General features: G+C 45.8%; 1 protein-coding gene across 8 annotated transcripts in view; it reads right to left on the bottom strand.

Moving 5' to 3' along the window:
- Positions 1-15,785, bottom strand: part of cno (adherens junction formation factor afadin) — a 585,480-nt gene that overhangs the window by 551,289 nt on the left and 18,406 nt on the right. For all 8 annotated transcript variants that reach the window (XM_071673965.1, XM_071673968.1, XM_071673973.1 and 5 more), the window contains exon 2: positions 10,357-10,470. In XM_071673965.1, the coding sequence (XP_071530066.1) occupies positions 10,357-10,470 (114 nt within the window). The remainder of the gene's footprint in view (positions 1-10,356; positions 10,471-15,785) is intronic.

Below are 15,785 nucleotides of genomic sequence, written 5' to 3'. Positions count from 1 at the left end.
CAGCTGGTGACAACCTACCACCACCCTCACCAGGCCAGGCAGCTGGTGACAACCTACCACCACCCTCACCAGGCCAGGCAGCTGGTGACAACCTACCACCACCCTCACCAGGCCAGGCAGCTGGTGACAACCTACCACCACCCTCACCAGGCCAGGCAGCTGGTGACAACCTACCACCACCCTCACCAGGCCAGGCAGCTGGTGACAACCTACCACCACCCTCACCAGGCCAGGCAGCTGGTGACAACCTACCACCACCCTCACCAGGCCAGGCAGCTGGTGACAACCTACCACCACCCTCACCAGGCCAGGCAGCTGGTGACAACCTACCACCACCCTCACCAGGCCAGGCAGCTGGTGACAACCTACCACCACCCTCACCAGGCCAGGCAGCTGGTGACAACCTACCACCACCCTCACCAGGCCAGGCAGCTGGTGACAACCTACCACCACCCTCACCAGGCCAGGCAGCTGGTGACAACCTACCACCACCCTCACCAGGCCAGGCAGCTGGTGACAACCTACCACCACCCTCACCAGGCCAGGCAGCTGGTCACAACCTACCATCACCCTCACCAGGCCAGGCAGCTGGTGACAACCTACCACCACCCTCACCAGGCCAGGCAGCTGGTCACAACCTACCACCACCCTCACCAGGCCAGGCAGCTGGTGACAACCTACCACCACCCTCACCAGGCCAGGCAGCTGGTGACAACCTACCACCACCCTCACCAGGCCAGGCAGCTGGTGACAACCTACCACCACCCTCACCAGGCCAGGCAGCTGGTCACAACCTACCACCACCCTCACCAGGCCAGGCAGCTGGTGACAACCTACCACCACCCTCACCAGGCCAGGCAGCTGGTGACAACCTACCACCACCCTCACCAGGCCAGGCAGCTGGTGACAACCTACCACCACCCTCACCAGGCCAGGCAGCTGGTGACAACCTACCACCACCCTCACCAGGCCAGGCAGCTGGTGACAACCTACCACCACCCTCACCAGGCCAGGCAGCTGGTGACAACCTACCACCACCCTCACCAGGCCAGGCAGCTGGTGACAACCTACCACCACCCTCACCAGGCCAGGCAGCTGGTGACAACCTACCACCACCCTCACCAGGCCAGGCAGCTGGTGACAACCTACCACCACCCTCACCAGGCCAGGCAGCTGGTGACAACCTACCACCACCCTCACCAGGCCAGGCAGCTGGTGACAACCTACCACCACCCTCACCAGGCCAGGCAGCTGGTGACAACCTACCACCACCCTCACCAGGCCAGGCAGCTGGTCACAACCTACCATCACCCTCACCAGGCCAGGCAGCTGGTGACAACCTACCACCACCCTCACCAGGCCAGGCAGCTGGTGACAACCTACCACCACCCTCACCAGGCCAGGCAGCTGGTGACAACCTACCACCACCCTCACCAGGCCAGGCAGCTGGTGACAACCTACCACCACCCTCACCAGGCCAGGCAGCTGGTGACAACCTACCACCACCCTCACCAGGCCAGGCAGCTGGTCACAACCTACCACCACCCTCACCAGGCCAGGCAGCTGGTGACAACCTACCACCACCCTCACCAGGCCAGGCAGCTGGTGACAACCTACCACCACCCTCACCAGGCCAGGCAGCTGGTGACAACCTACCACCACCCTCACCAGGCCAGGCAGCTGGTGACAACCTACCACCACCCTCACCAGGCCAGGCAGCTGGTGACAACCTACCACCACCCTCACCAGGCCAGGCAGCTGGTGACAACCTACCACCACCCTCACCAAGCAGGGGCACACACACACACACACACACACATACTACAGCTCAGAGCATTTCCAGAGGCAGGTGTATTCGGGTAATGGGGTCGTGGGCACCGGACAGCGTCTTAATGTACCAGCATGTCTCATGATCTACGGCGGCACCTTAAAACAGTGTGGGATGTCGGCGTGTGAAGCAGTTCGCTTGCGCTACAATCTGGCGTCCAGCGTAGTAAGGTATAAACACATTCCAGTGTACACCTTCTACGCTACCGGCTCACGATATGAACATGGAAGTGACGCTAAAGTAGCGGCTGACAGCGGCACATAGCAAACCTCACCGCCTCTACCCTGGAGGGCGACATCTCGTGGGTGAACTACCTGGCAGTCCAACCTAACCTCATGCTGACCGTCTTTGGCAAGGCAAAGAAGAACGAGTTCTCTGGATGGGACACACGACAATCTAGTTGAAATCATTCTATGTAATTACTATCCCTGGGGATTTGGGAGGGAATAAAATGCAACTTACTTAACTCCTGCCGTACGAGACGACAGGAATACGCGGAACAGTGGGGCAGAAAATCCTCCCTCTTATATATATCATCACTTTCTAAAAGGAGAAACAGGAGCCGTACCTACCCAGAGCAGCAGCTTGGTTATCTGGTACTCTTGTATACCATAACCATCTGGTGAATTCTTGACTTTTCACTCTGATTAATCCATAATATTTCTTATACTTCCAGGCAAAGAGTCCAGCAGGTTCGAGCCACAGACGTTCACATTCATCACTCTCTCTGCATTTTCTGTGTGACCTAAAACCTCTCCTAAGTCGTGGTGTCATTTCTTTTTTTACACCTTCGACTAGTCAAGGGTCTTAAACTAACAATCATACACAACTTAAAAGGCTCAACTCACTCATTAGTCGTCAGTTTAGATGACACGGGCATCCCTGGCAATACTTAAACTGTCTGAAGCTTGGCCCACAAATCACACTTTTTTTTTTTACTTGTATGGTCAGAGGTACAACCAAGAACAACTACGTAGGTGCTATGGGAGGACAAAGGTCCCAATGATCAAACAGCGTCACTGTAACGCTGTACCAGCAACGGTGATGTGAGGGAGGGGTCTCGCATTCACTCCCCCCCACCCCACCCGGTATGTATTAACTTATGCTGGCTGGGCAACAACAAGTGTGACGTGAAGTATTTTAGCTTCACTAGAGGCGTGAGTGCGAGAGACCAAACCACTCGCATCAAGACAATTCATCTTGTTTACTGGAAGACCCACATGTACCACAAGCATGCGCTCCACCCACCCCACGCCTCACCAGCGTCACTGCAAGACCCCGGTTTCCGGTATCAGTTGATCCCGCCACAATGCCATAACAACCAGGCGGTCTCGTGGTGCCGCTAATGTCCCTTACTCATACATAGTCAAGGTCACTAGCATGCTGGAGCCTCCAGGCTGGGGCGGAGTTCCATCCCTCAGGGTAATGCACATGCATCGCCTGGGCTTCCTCACTCTCATATCTAATGTAAATGTAAACAAACCACGGCTGCGCGCTGTCACTTGCAGAGACGAAATGTGAAAAATCTCCTCTGCACAAGACAATGGACAGCGAGAGGTTACAATCGGACATATATCAACCAGGTCTTCTCCATAGGGCCAACTTAAGACAACAAACAGTTAGGCAGACACAAATCATTTCGTTACGGGAGACGGAGGAAAATAACATCTGGCAGAGAACACCGGACAAACCGTTTCTGCTCACGAACCCAATGGTCCACTACTGTTTGCAACCCTTTGTCCATTTACCATTATATATCTGAGCCGAAAATATGCCCAGCGTGCGTCATTCGTATGGCGGTCGGCGAAGAAGCTTTAGCAGGTACCAGGACATCTGATCTGGAATCACAGACAAGCCGAGGAGCACGAAGGCCACCTGGGGTACTGACAGCGGTGAACCATGACCTCCTCAGCACGCACCCCAACAATTATCTCACGTCAGGACGGCCGAAATGACCGTCATTTACGGCGTCATAATCACCTGCCAACTCTGACTCCAGTATATGGCTTACCTCACAATGGTTTGGAAGGTCTCAACCACTACAGCTCGGTCTTGCGACCTTTTAAAACCTGACCTTGCGTGTATCTTACGAAGACAAAATTTGCCACATCATTAAAAAGTTTCCTCTGCTGGAGCTTGTCATCTGAGATACCGTATGTGGGATTCTCGCCGACATCTGTTTCCTAGCTGTTTCCACCTCACGTGTCGTAATAACTGAAATTCCTTTTAGACAGACAACGTACGTTTCGAACGGTCGAGACAGGATTCTTTGTTCCTTATTCATTCTATGAAGCCTAGTGGTCTAGATCATGGCATCTCATCGACTCCGGTAGTGTAGGAACCGAAATTAAGACGTTCAGTGTTCACTGCGAGCTAAAACTTCGACTAGAACATTCGAGAAATTTATCGCGGTACTTCACGTAGGTGATGTACCTTACATCCTGTCACACTCGTACAGGATGCACTTCGATATGCAATCCTATCCAAATAGTCTTTTTTATGTCAGATTATGTGAAGGCTGCAGGTACTCAAATTGTCTCAGTCAGTAAACTACCAATAAAATGGATCTGATACTTTTGTGTGGTTTAAGTTCCTGTATGTTGACATACGTGAAGGATGGTAAGTTCCTTACTGCCGCACTGTCAAGGGGGGATTTTCAAGAACATTCTCCGTTGCTCTGTTGCGTTCCTACAGCTTTGGTGACTGAATGCAATATTCAGGTCCAGTATCATCATGGAAAAGGTTTATGTTACCTATATACACCTTGCGTCGTCTGTGAAGGCTAGTTGTAACCTTACAGCTCGGGTGTGCAGAGGGTTGTTTCATCCTCCACCTTCGTCTCTGCAAACGAGCCAATCTACTAAACAAAAACAAAAAACAAAAAAAATCGCGTGTTAGCCTGACCTGATGTTGTGGTTGTACGGGCGGGTGTGTACACGTGGCTGTTAGCCTGACCTGATGTTGTGGTTGTACGGGCGGGTGTGTACACGTGGCTGTTAGCCTGACCTGATGTTGTGGTTGTACGGGCGGGTGTGTACACGTGGCTGTTAGCCTGACCTGATGTTGTGGTTGTACGGGCGGGTGTGTACACGTGGCTGTTAGCCTGACCTGGTGTTCTGGGTGTACAGGTGGGCATGTACACGTGGGTGTTAGATTGACCTGGTGTTTTGGTTGTACGGGCGGGTGTGTTCACGTGTGTGTTAGCCTGACCTGGTGTTTGGGTTGTACAGGCGGGCGTGCACACTGTCTGTCTAGATGCCCGTGTCCTTATATCCTTACCACATGATAAGCCTGATAGTTCTGGTTAAAAACATCGTCATTCCTCCAGTGAAGACTGACACATAACTGAGCGGTTGTATCCACAACCACCCCGATAGCATCAACCTAACTTTAGCACTTACCACACTGTTTGGGTCGCTGACACCTACACGACTCCCCCTCCCCCATATGACCTACCACACCTGCATATTCCTGATAAATATTGCTTAATATTCAATACTTCATTAATATTTACTGTACATACGGGGAGGGGGGGTTCTTCCCGGGTGGGTGCCATGAATTTCGAAATTATCATCACGACTCATGTTGTCTCGGTAGGATTGGTCAGCGTACCTTAATATATATATATATATATATATATATATATATATATATATATATATATATATATATATATATATATATATATATAAGTACATAGTACTACGTAAATAATTCAATAATGTCACTAATTATTCAAATGTAATGAAAATATTTGACTGGAAATAAACTGATAACCTGTCCTTCCCATTAAGAACACTACAACGTAATATAACAGTACTTTATGAAGCCATCACTGTGGGAACCTTGGAGGCCACTGCTACACCTGTCCTCCCACCCAGCATGGCGGCGGCGGCGGCGGCGGCTACGACTCTCTCATGCTAGCAGGACCAACGTGTGGTTCAGTCCAGCGAGGGGTCCCCGCCACTACCGACCCTCACTCAACACGGCTGCTCGGGGGGGCAACACTGAGCCAAGGTCGCATTCCCTTTGATACAACACAACTTTCCTTCCAGCCAGGTCAGCACACAAGGCCTTCAAGATCTGCCCGCAAATATTTGTTCGGCAAACATTGCACAACGAAAGTGAAACACTTCCAACGCTCCGTTGCTCAACTCTGGGAACAATGTTTTCGGGTTACCCACACAACTATGATACGGATTCTTCTTTTACTGAAGAGAAAAATTAAGCAAATAAAAAGTCAAAATCCAGTCTCGTGATTCAATTGCCAAACAAAACAATTTAATTGAAATAATTAATACTGGTTTGAACAGGTAGCTGCATCAAGGAGGAGGAGGATACGCAAAATAATAATAAAACTGGTATAGTATGTAAGTGATGAGTTACAACCCACAGCCAGGCTTCTAACCTGCCGGCGAGGGGGAGGGGTGATCCTCCAGCACCGGTCATAATGAATGGTAATAAGGCAAACCTCTCCTGTTTGTTGCCAGCCACCGGCCTCCCGCCCGCCAGCCAGCCCGGGTGAGTCACAACAGCATATTCACAGGAAGGCGGCCGCTGACGTCTGGCAACCCTCACCCACTGCAGCAGTATCCCACCACGTGCAGGCAGGTCTTCCTCGTTTACTGTCATGCAGAGACCTTACGATGGTCCAGACTGTAACACGAGACACTGGAACATGCTCCAACAGCCAAGTTAATGGGAACTCTAAAACATTTATTTTTCAGCAGTTCTGGGTGAATGTTATAATGAAAATATTACCATGCCGTGAGCAGCCAACGTATGTAACCTCACACCATCTTTAGAGGCTAGATAAACTTAAGTTATGCTCCTCAGATGGTCATATGGAGGGTACGGTTCGTGGGTAAAAATACGTCTTAAATCATGGGAAAAAAGGATAGGTTCAAACAAACCCTGCCAAAAATAACACAACTTATGTTCAACAATACGAAACTTGAAATTCACTTTTGCATATGTAACATGCGACATTCCGTCAACCATGCCAACTGGACAAGAGTCCTGCCAAGTGTACCAAGATAATATCTCATTAACCCTAAATATTAGCTTGCCTTGCGCTAACTGTGGTGAGAGATGGAATGACCACATTCCGTCGGTGATAAGATAAAGGTGTGGTTGATACGCTGGTGCTTATTGTCCTCCTTCAAGCCTCCACCACGCCCACCCACCTGCTCGCTCCAGGTAGCCAGCACCCACTACCCATCCATCGCCCCTCTACAGCCACACTCCCTATCATCACCCCTCCCACCCTACTTAACATATACAGCTCCACAATCTCCTCAATATCTATACAAAGTTCACCCTTAGTAACACGTCACTATACGACTCCCATACCCCTTTCCTTTCAGAACGCCAACCTTCTGCATAATCTCAGATCTCCATTGTGAATGTCTAACGTATACATAACAGACTTTGGGAGTCTTGTCACAACAGCTTGAGCTGGGCCGAAGCTGCCGTGTTGGTGGTACTTTGGGCGAAGCAGCAGACAGCAGGCCCACAGCCTGGCTGGTGTGGTACACCTCGTCACTACCTATCCAAGGCCTTTATACATTCCTCCACCAGGCATCCTGAAGTGTTTCTAATACCTGTAGACAATGTGCTTATCGCACTTTTTTTTTTGTTTTTTTTGGGGGGGTAATAATTCAGTCTTCCACATCTGCTGAGTAAATGGAGAATACCTTCTAAGTGTAGGGATGGTAAGGATATTGACTTAAAGACAACCGATAAAAGTTAATTCCAAGAACATACACATACCTTAATCCAAACTTTCTCCCTGCATAGGCGAGTTTCAGACCAAGCAACACAGCTGTTCTCTTGATAAGTTGGGCTGTTAAGGACGCAGTCCATAAGTCGACGTACACTGCAAAACCTGTCTGGTCAGGTACTATAGATATCTGTACAATGCTCTTGAATTTTCCATTTTGAGAATGACAGTCTTGGGCCCCTGTTGTTTACTCTTTTAGTACATTCAGTACTGATATCTTTGCAAAGTTTTTCATACTTGTAATGCCATTAAACATTATATTCCCCCGTACACAGGGGTACTGTAGTTTCAATGATTTCTCATATGCACATTACCTCTCCCACTGAACTCCAGGGAATACTCGTGCGTGATTTCAGTCTTTCTCCGTCGTCATTTGACATGGGCTTTGAAGGATCTTCGCACATTATCTTGGACGATAATATCCCCTGCCTTGAACTGTAAAATTAGCGCATTAGTTTTGTCTGGAGAGTAACGAGCAACAGTGATATGTCACCAGTTTCGCAACTTGTCGTCCAGAAGGCTTGCAGAACCTTCGTGAAGGCGGGTCACTGTACTGCGCTGCGCTCTCTGAGGGCAAACTCCTCGGACCAGGTTCCTTCTTCTTCTTCTTGTTTCTTACAATTTTCTTCCGTGTGATTTTTGTTGTATTTGGTATTCTAGACAAGTTTTTGTCACCAATTCTCCAATAACAAAGCAGCGCAAACTTCGTATCAACATTAAAGAACACCAATTTGTGTTCAACTGCAAGGACTCGATTGATCGGCTCTAGCCTCTCACTGTCTTCGACAATTACATTCAAAAGTATAATTCTCATATCACTTGCAGATGACGACCTGAATATGTGGTTGACGTCTGCACTGATAAAGGAATGGAACGCCCGCATACTGAGGAACAAGGAATGCAACAAATAGTGTGGCGATCCATGATATCCTGGTGACGATGGGAAGGCGACGCGGCGGCAGGAGGACCAACGCCATGGGTACTGGTGCATTAACATAGACCATCAGTTGCTATGGGCTGGAGAACAGACTGCCGCTAACCATGATACCCCTACCTCTACCTTACCTTACCTAACGCATGCCTTACGACGGCTCCGCAGGTCTACTACTCCCACAGCTCGGCCTGAGTCCAAGCTGCTGAGTTTAGTCGTTGGTTGACGAAGATGCTGGAGGCACACAGGCCCACATAACCAAAGTGGCTTGATTTATATGGCACAGTTTGTAAAGATTCATCCAGGCCCTTCTTATACTCCTCCACAATACACCCTATTGTGTTACTGGTGGTTGCATAGAACATATGGAACATTCACCCCATCACCATGCCCACACACAATACTTGAGCAATATCAGCTCACATTATATATTCTGTTTTATAAAAGTTAAATTGTGACCTATTACGAACCACTGTCGGGAAACGGTTGAAAGCTAAAAATAAAATAAGGCACCTTCGAAGGGTGTATTAGCTCAAGCTTAACAGATATGGACGTTTTACAACTTATAGAGCAGCGGAGTAAGCTCTCGGTCTTACCTACACCGGTAACAACTCGATACGGAATATATTTCATACATTATGGACGAAAGCTGTATAGCAGCAGCAGTAACCAAAAATCATTTCACAACAAGCAAGGAAATGACAATACTGTAAACACGCTCTGAACCGTGTGGCGGTAGAGAGGATCATGTGATAGGACAAGCAAGCCGTTGTTTGCCTGTATCTTTTTTTTTTCAATTATGACCAGGGATGTTTTCCTATGAACTGGCTCACTTCACTGCGTGAGTCACAGCACGAGACGACAAAATTTGTTACTGAATTCCACCATATTTACAATGCTAACGCCATAAAACATCTATTAACGTATTAAAAGAACAAAGTTCGTTAATAAGAAATCAAATCTTTCCAAGTTAACGCTTAAACTTATGTTTTTCACGTAATTCTTCAAAACATTCTTCATATAATAATTCAGTTTTATCATCATAATGATTCTCTTGCTGACATAAAATCTCGTAAACCACTAGATATGGAAACTATCCGACAAAAGGCAACAAACACATCTGACAACATTTTAGCCTCATGACTTTTAATTGTTACTGTTCATGTAAACCAGACTGGCTCAGCCAGTTTGAAGAGCAACGGTTCCCTTCACAGATTTTCTGTAATATGAAAATTGGGACACGAAACAGGTAACATTAAAATTGCCACAATATTGGTGTGAAATACAACCTTCGAGGATATCAAATCTTGATACAAAAATACTATTTTGTTCCCACTATGAGGATGATTCAAGCTTTCATAAGACTATGTACTTTTTTCCTCTATATTCTTGGATAGTCAGTGATGGGCTACTGACAATTCAGTATGGTACGACATTTACCACAGAAAGAGTGGATTCGCTGGTGCCTGACACTACATAATACTGACACACACGATACGCTTCGTAGCCTAGCCAACCTCGAAAGTGCACGGTGAAAAAGTCGAGATGCAATAACTTCATATTACTTCCTTACTGAGTAGCTAAAACACATTATCATCATCACTAATTCTGGGATAAAAAGACAAAATATTTCCTGTCTATTCATCTACACTTAAAGAAAAAATGGACAGGTGAAGAGGACTGGTATAACAACGCATTCTTCATCTATACATTGTTGTTACAACTGTGCATTCACCTCAAATATCTATACATAGTTATTACAACTGTTTATTCACCTCACTTATCTATACATAGTTGTTACAACTGTGTACTCACCTCATTTGGCTCGGAAATCTCAAAGAGGTCGAGTCTGTTGGCATTCCACTGTTGGATGATGTGACGCAGGTTCTCCCTCTCCTGGGCACGACGGACTCCCGCGTCGTCAACCATCTGTAAAACACAAGGAACGTAATGAGCAATCATGAATTTAACATTCCCAAAGACGAGGCCTAAGCATCTTGTATCATGAAAATGGCTAAAGGTAAATACGTTGTGCAAGCTTGGCATTAACACTATAAACTATAATGATAACATGGTGCTAATATGATAAATTAAGCATCCAAAGAGAGAACACCGGCAGAACTAAACGTTTGCAACCGAATATTACCGAAGGAAAAATCAGAATATCTTTTTGTACGTCTTACACCAATACTAAGGTGGCCCTACACATTATTACAACGCTCGTGTGCCAACGTGCTATCTGTTATGACAAGAGACAGTGAAGTTCTGCAGAGTTATAAGCCGTGCGCATGGTTACAGCTTGCTGAATACCCTGGAGTGTCTTACGTAATACCTGAAGTCGGATTCCAGAGGGCTACTTTTTCCCCTCCAAGCAAGCTCAGTCAGGAACCAAACCCGCACCTCTGAAGCGTTGATTACCCAAGCTGTTATTATTAGCCGCACCTTTGATGGACTTGATAACCACGTGAGCCTAAGCTGTACGGTTCATTCTACGGGAACCTGCTGAATTCCCCTTTAGATTTTTTTTCTGAAGGCTGGTGCATTATAATTTACAGCAACCGGTCATGAGCTGAACAACTTTGGGCACCGGATGTATATTTATCGAAGTGTGTATTTGACCCCTAGATCTTTAATAATATAATCTGGTTATTTTGCGATTCTTAGCATGAAATAGATATCCAAAAACTTAAAATCATGTAAATTTATACATTTGGCTTCCTTTAGAAAACCAGTATCTATTTAAAGTAACATAACTAAAATTTCTCCAGTACTTTCTTTCCTTTCATCATTTTTATGTAATTCATATTCGACTCTAGGCCCCCTATATCTTCTGCATTTCGTAAGTATATGTTCCAAGGTAATATCGCAACTGCACACGTCATAGATCAACTGTATGGCGTGAAAAGAACAGATTCACTTTTCTAAAACACTTAGAACTTCCTCGGGGGGAAAAATTAGGCTTCAATGTAAAGTGAATACAAGAGAAGTTCGGTCACAGAACCTAGACAAAAAAAAAAAAAAGTGCGTGATGGCCCAACATTCAGACGTGTCGTGAGATAGCCGAAATTGATAGTCATTTTTTTTTTCTTTTTTTTTTAACATTGCGGTCGAAGGGCATTTAATTCGCTACCACAGACCTCTTGGTCAGGTGCACCTCAACTTTTTTTTTTTTCAGGGTAAATCATTTTGTGACAGGAAAAAGTAGGTATAAACATGAGAGGAGCTGATTGATGTTTTGACAAACTGTAACCACTTGAAGTGCAACGAGCCAGTCGTAAAAGAGAAAAAAAATCCCTAAGAAAATAACTGTAACGGTTACCCAAGTGTTGCCTCTATTTTGTTTACAATATGATTTTTTGAAAAACAAATGTTGCCTTTGTTTTAGTTTACACATTTTATAAAACAATACAAACAGCTGTTGGACATAATCTTTTTTTTTTTCTTTAACAAAACTACGTAATGTACTTCGTAGTGGATAAAAGCGAAAACGGAGGAGAAATTGAGAGAAAAAACGTAATGGTTTTTAAATCTGGACACTGGACCTATTCTGAAAACTCGACTGCAACATTAAATGGAGGCAGGTTGGAAACATCATCATACCGGAAAATACAGACTCTAGAAGCAGCTTAAAAAGAAAAATCAGACAATGTGACATGTTCACCCTGGGCTAACAAACAACAAAACCAATCAGAGGAAATAACATTGTATATTTGATCTCCACAACCTCGGATCACAACCTGACTGAAGGAAGAACAAAGCTTGGATGCTAAACCACCATGTAGGACACACGAAATAGCTGGGGTGTTTTCGGTATTTTCAGTTTTTTTAGTAAAAGGATAAACTGGGAGGATGTGATCAATAAAATGTCGACAATACAATGTGAAATCACTGTCGAGCACCAAAACAGAGGAGGAATGTGTAAATGACATGACCACTTTAGTATTCCAAACATGGAACGGACGTACACCAGCGAGAAGGCACAAAAGGACTAGGTTAGACAGAACAAAATGTAAGGGGCAATGTGAATTGCCGGTCTTGAACGGAGGCCACAGCTCAACCACCAAAGGAAAGAAAACCTATCCAGTGAATCATCAGATACAGACAATAAACTTACAATGTCATATGCAATACAGGAATAATCAGAAGGAAAAAAAAAGCCATGAATAAAAAATAAGCTAATATACTTTTACTCATATGCAAAATGTAAATCCAACACCACAAAGTCCACTGGCTCACTCAAAATAGAAGGTAATTTCACAGACGACTGCCAGGGGATGAAAGAGATTCTAAAAACACAATATGGACCGGGATCCAGCAAGCGAACGATAGTGAAATATATGATCCAACAGACTTCTTCCACAGCAATACATGGTGGACGCGGACGCTGTCATAAACCAACTGAATAAAGTGAAAAGGCCTCCAAGCAATAATGCTGAACGACCACACTTTACAGTGAACAAAAATAAAAATATACTGCCTTCTCTAAATGAAGGGTGGGATAGACCCAGCTGATTCCTTTTTTTTTTTTTCTAAGGGGAAGGAAAAAACAATAATGATACTTTTCTGGTCGGTAATGTTCTCACGAACGGAATATTGTTGTGTCGTAATATCACCCTACAAGTCAGGCGAAACTGCAGAACTAGAGCTCAGAAATCTTCCATGGCACACAGTAACGTGCTAAAGGAACTAGTACATTACTGGGAACGGCTGACATCACCGAGTCTATACTCCCTATAGCACAGACGGGAGAGGCATCTACAGCAGGAAAATCTTAAAAGGCATTGCCCCCCCCAACTTACACTCGGAAACAACTTACCACGGGCACAACAGACGTGGAAGACTCTGTGCATTTCCACCTCTGAAATACAAATTCCAAAGTTGTTCTGATACGTGGCTGATGAAGCTCAGCCTGAGTGTGTGTAACGAAGATGGAACACAAGAGAACGAAGGCTACAATATTATCGTTATCATCTCGCAGAAAATGAGCAGCAGGAATCTGTATGTGGTAGGGATGTGGGAGTTGACACTGTCCCTCACAGAAGAGCAGTATTAAACGAGGTAGGAATATATACACAGTCCATCACTAAATACACCGAGTTGGGCCAAGCGTGACCGTTATATTGTCTGGTTTGGTGGAGCTGAGGTCGGGTCGGGTCGGGTCCGTCCGAGTCTCCCTGACCTTCGTATCCCAGGACCCGGTGGGTCAGTGACACGTTCCTCCTTGCCCTGAAATGGTGGACTCGGTAGCTTGTGGCGGTCAGTGACGTGTTCCACCTGTCCTAAAAGCCACCTGTCCTAAAAGGTCAACAGTTTTATTGGCGGGCCATCACTGAGCTATATGGCGGTGGTCATGTTTGTCTGGAGGTTAATGACAGGCGCTTTCTCTCTGATGCGAGTGGTTTCTAACATCTATAGTCTCCTCCGATCACAATAACGAGTATTGATACTTTCCCTCGTCAGTCTCGTTCCATACTTTTGTTTGTGATGTCTGACTCCAGCTTCTTGTTAAGTGGAGCGAGAGGCGGTATGTTCAGCAATCTGTTCACATCCTAAATAAGGCCAAGGTTTGGCCACCTGTGCATAAAAAAAATCAATAAGAACTCACAGAAGATGTCCAGACGAAGACAACAAAGATGATACAGGGATTAAGAGATAAGTTCCCGGAAAACACCTTAATTATGCCCGCCATGGAAGGAAGAGGAGCGAGGAGTGACCTGAACAGAAGCTCTGAAGTTTTTAAACCAGCTTGATGGCGAAATTCTTCGAGATGTGTAAGGCTAGAACCACCAGAGACCAAAACATGAAAATTTAAGGAAGAAACGTGTCAAAGAAGATGTAAAGAAGTTTATCTACATACAGTACAGTAATGGATGAAGGGAAACGATGAATAATGAGACAGTGAAAGCAGACACCCTTTAGAAGCATAAACAGTTGTGAGAATAGAGAAGGCTCAAGAGATGGGGACGTGCGAGAGCAGAACTTCCTCCAAGTAATTACACACACACACACACACACACACACACACACACACACGATATTGGAAGGTTGTTGTATCAACTACAAATGTCCAATACATCCGTGAGCTGGCGGTGATGTTCGGGGACAGGCCCCAGGTACTGGTACTTGGTTGTGTAAGGGGCACATTACTTCATATCTAGAGTGATACCTAACCACTCCACCGTCAGTAGGCTACTGCCTCCTGCAGGCCGTCCTTGTTGATAGTGTGCTCCTACCTGCCACTTCCTCTAGATACTGACTGTCTGTGTTAACTTGTCTTGGGACGTCTGGTGGTGGGGGTTGTCTGTGGTGTAGATCTTTCTCAGCTAACCTGACTGAGGCTCCCTCCACAGTTTGAGGTTAGCGGCCTCTAGAGCTGACTTATTCTACCAGGAAGATGACGCACAGGTCTGGAGTATATTTGGTTGTACATTTACCCGAGACTGACCCGTCTCCTTCCATTGAAAAGTTCAACAGATCGCTTCTGGAGCAGCACCACTCCATAAAGGGGGAGGGAAGGCAACACATCAACTGCCTATGCAAAAAATTCTATAACATAACTATACAAGAAGAGGATGACAACACATGCATGTCCCGCGCGAGACTGCGCCTTGACGGAGTCACTCCACCCGCAAAACAACACCCCAGACCATGAAGATCCAGCACACGTTTTTGATTAACAAAATCTTGCAAACATTTCCCGTGCTAGTCAAATCAATGTTACCCCTGACACACACGTCATACAGCGGCAAACAAACTTCTCTTGTTTTACTGACCCACTTCATGTCCAGGGAGGCGTTATGTCCAAAGTTTGTGCCATATTCTCTTATACAGTTGTGCACTGGCATGCTTAACACTATCATGTCTCACATACAACTGCAACTAATACTTTCTTGCTCGTCTAAAATTTATACATTTATGTCACTGTCAGAGACCAGCAGAACATTTGTGTATGCATAACCAACGACCATGCGTGATGAAATGAATGGGAAGTGAAACTGTTAAATAAAAATGACTAAAACGCCTTTGAAATATACACACACTTTGCAAATGCCTTTGGAAAATGTGATCCCGGTAAAGCAGGACGCAAAATGCGTACAACAGAAGCGTATCCTGATACAGTAGCACAACAGATCAACAACCTGCTAAGAATAGGAACACTACACATTCTAGTATGAGGATAAGGACATATTTACCAAGCTGTTCATATCCAACGTAAGACCAAAACTAGAATATACCTCTCAAGT

Source organism: Panulirus ornatus, chromosome 19 (assembly GCF_036320965.1).
Source record: "Panulirus ornatus isolate Po-2019 chromosome 19, ASM3632096v1, whole genome shotgun sequence".
Taxonomy (NCBI): Eukaryota; Metazoa; Arthropoda; class Malacostraca; order Decapoda; family Palinuridae; genus Panulirus; species Panulirus ornatus.
This window is presented reverse-complemented; position numbering and strand designations above follow the sequence as displayed.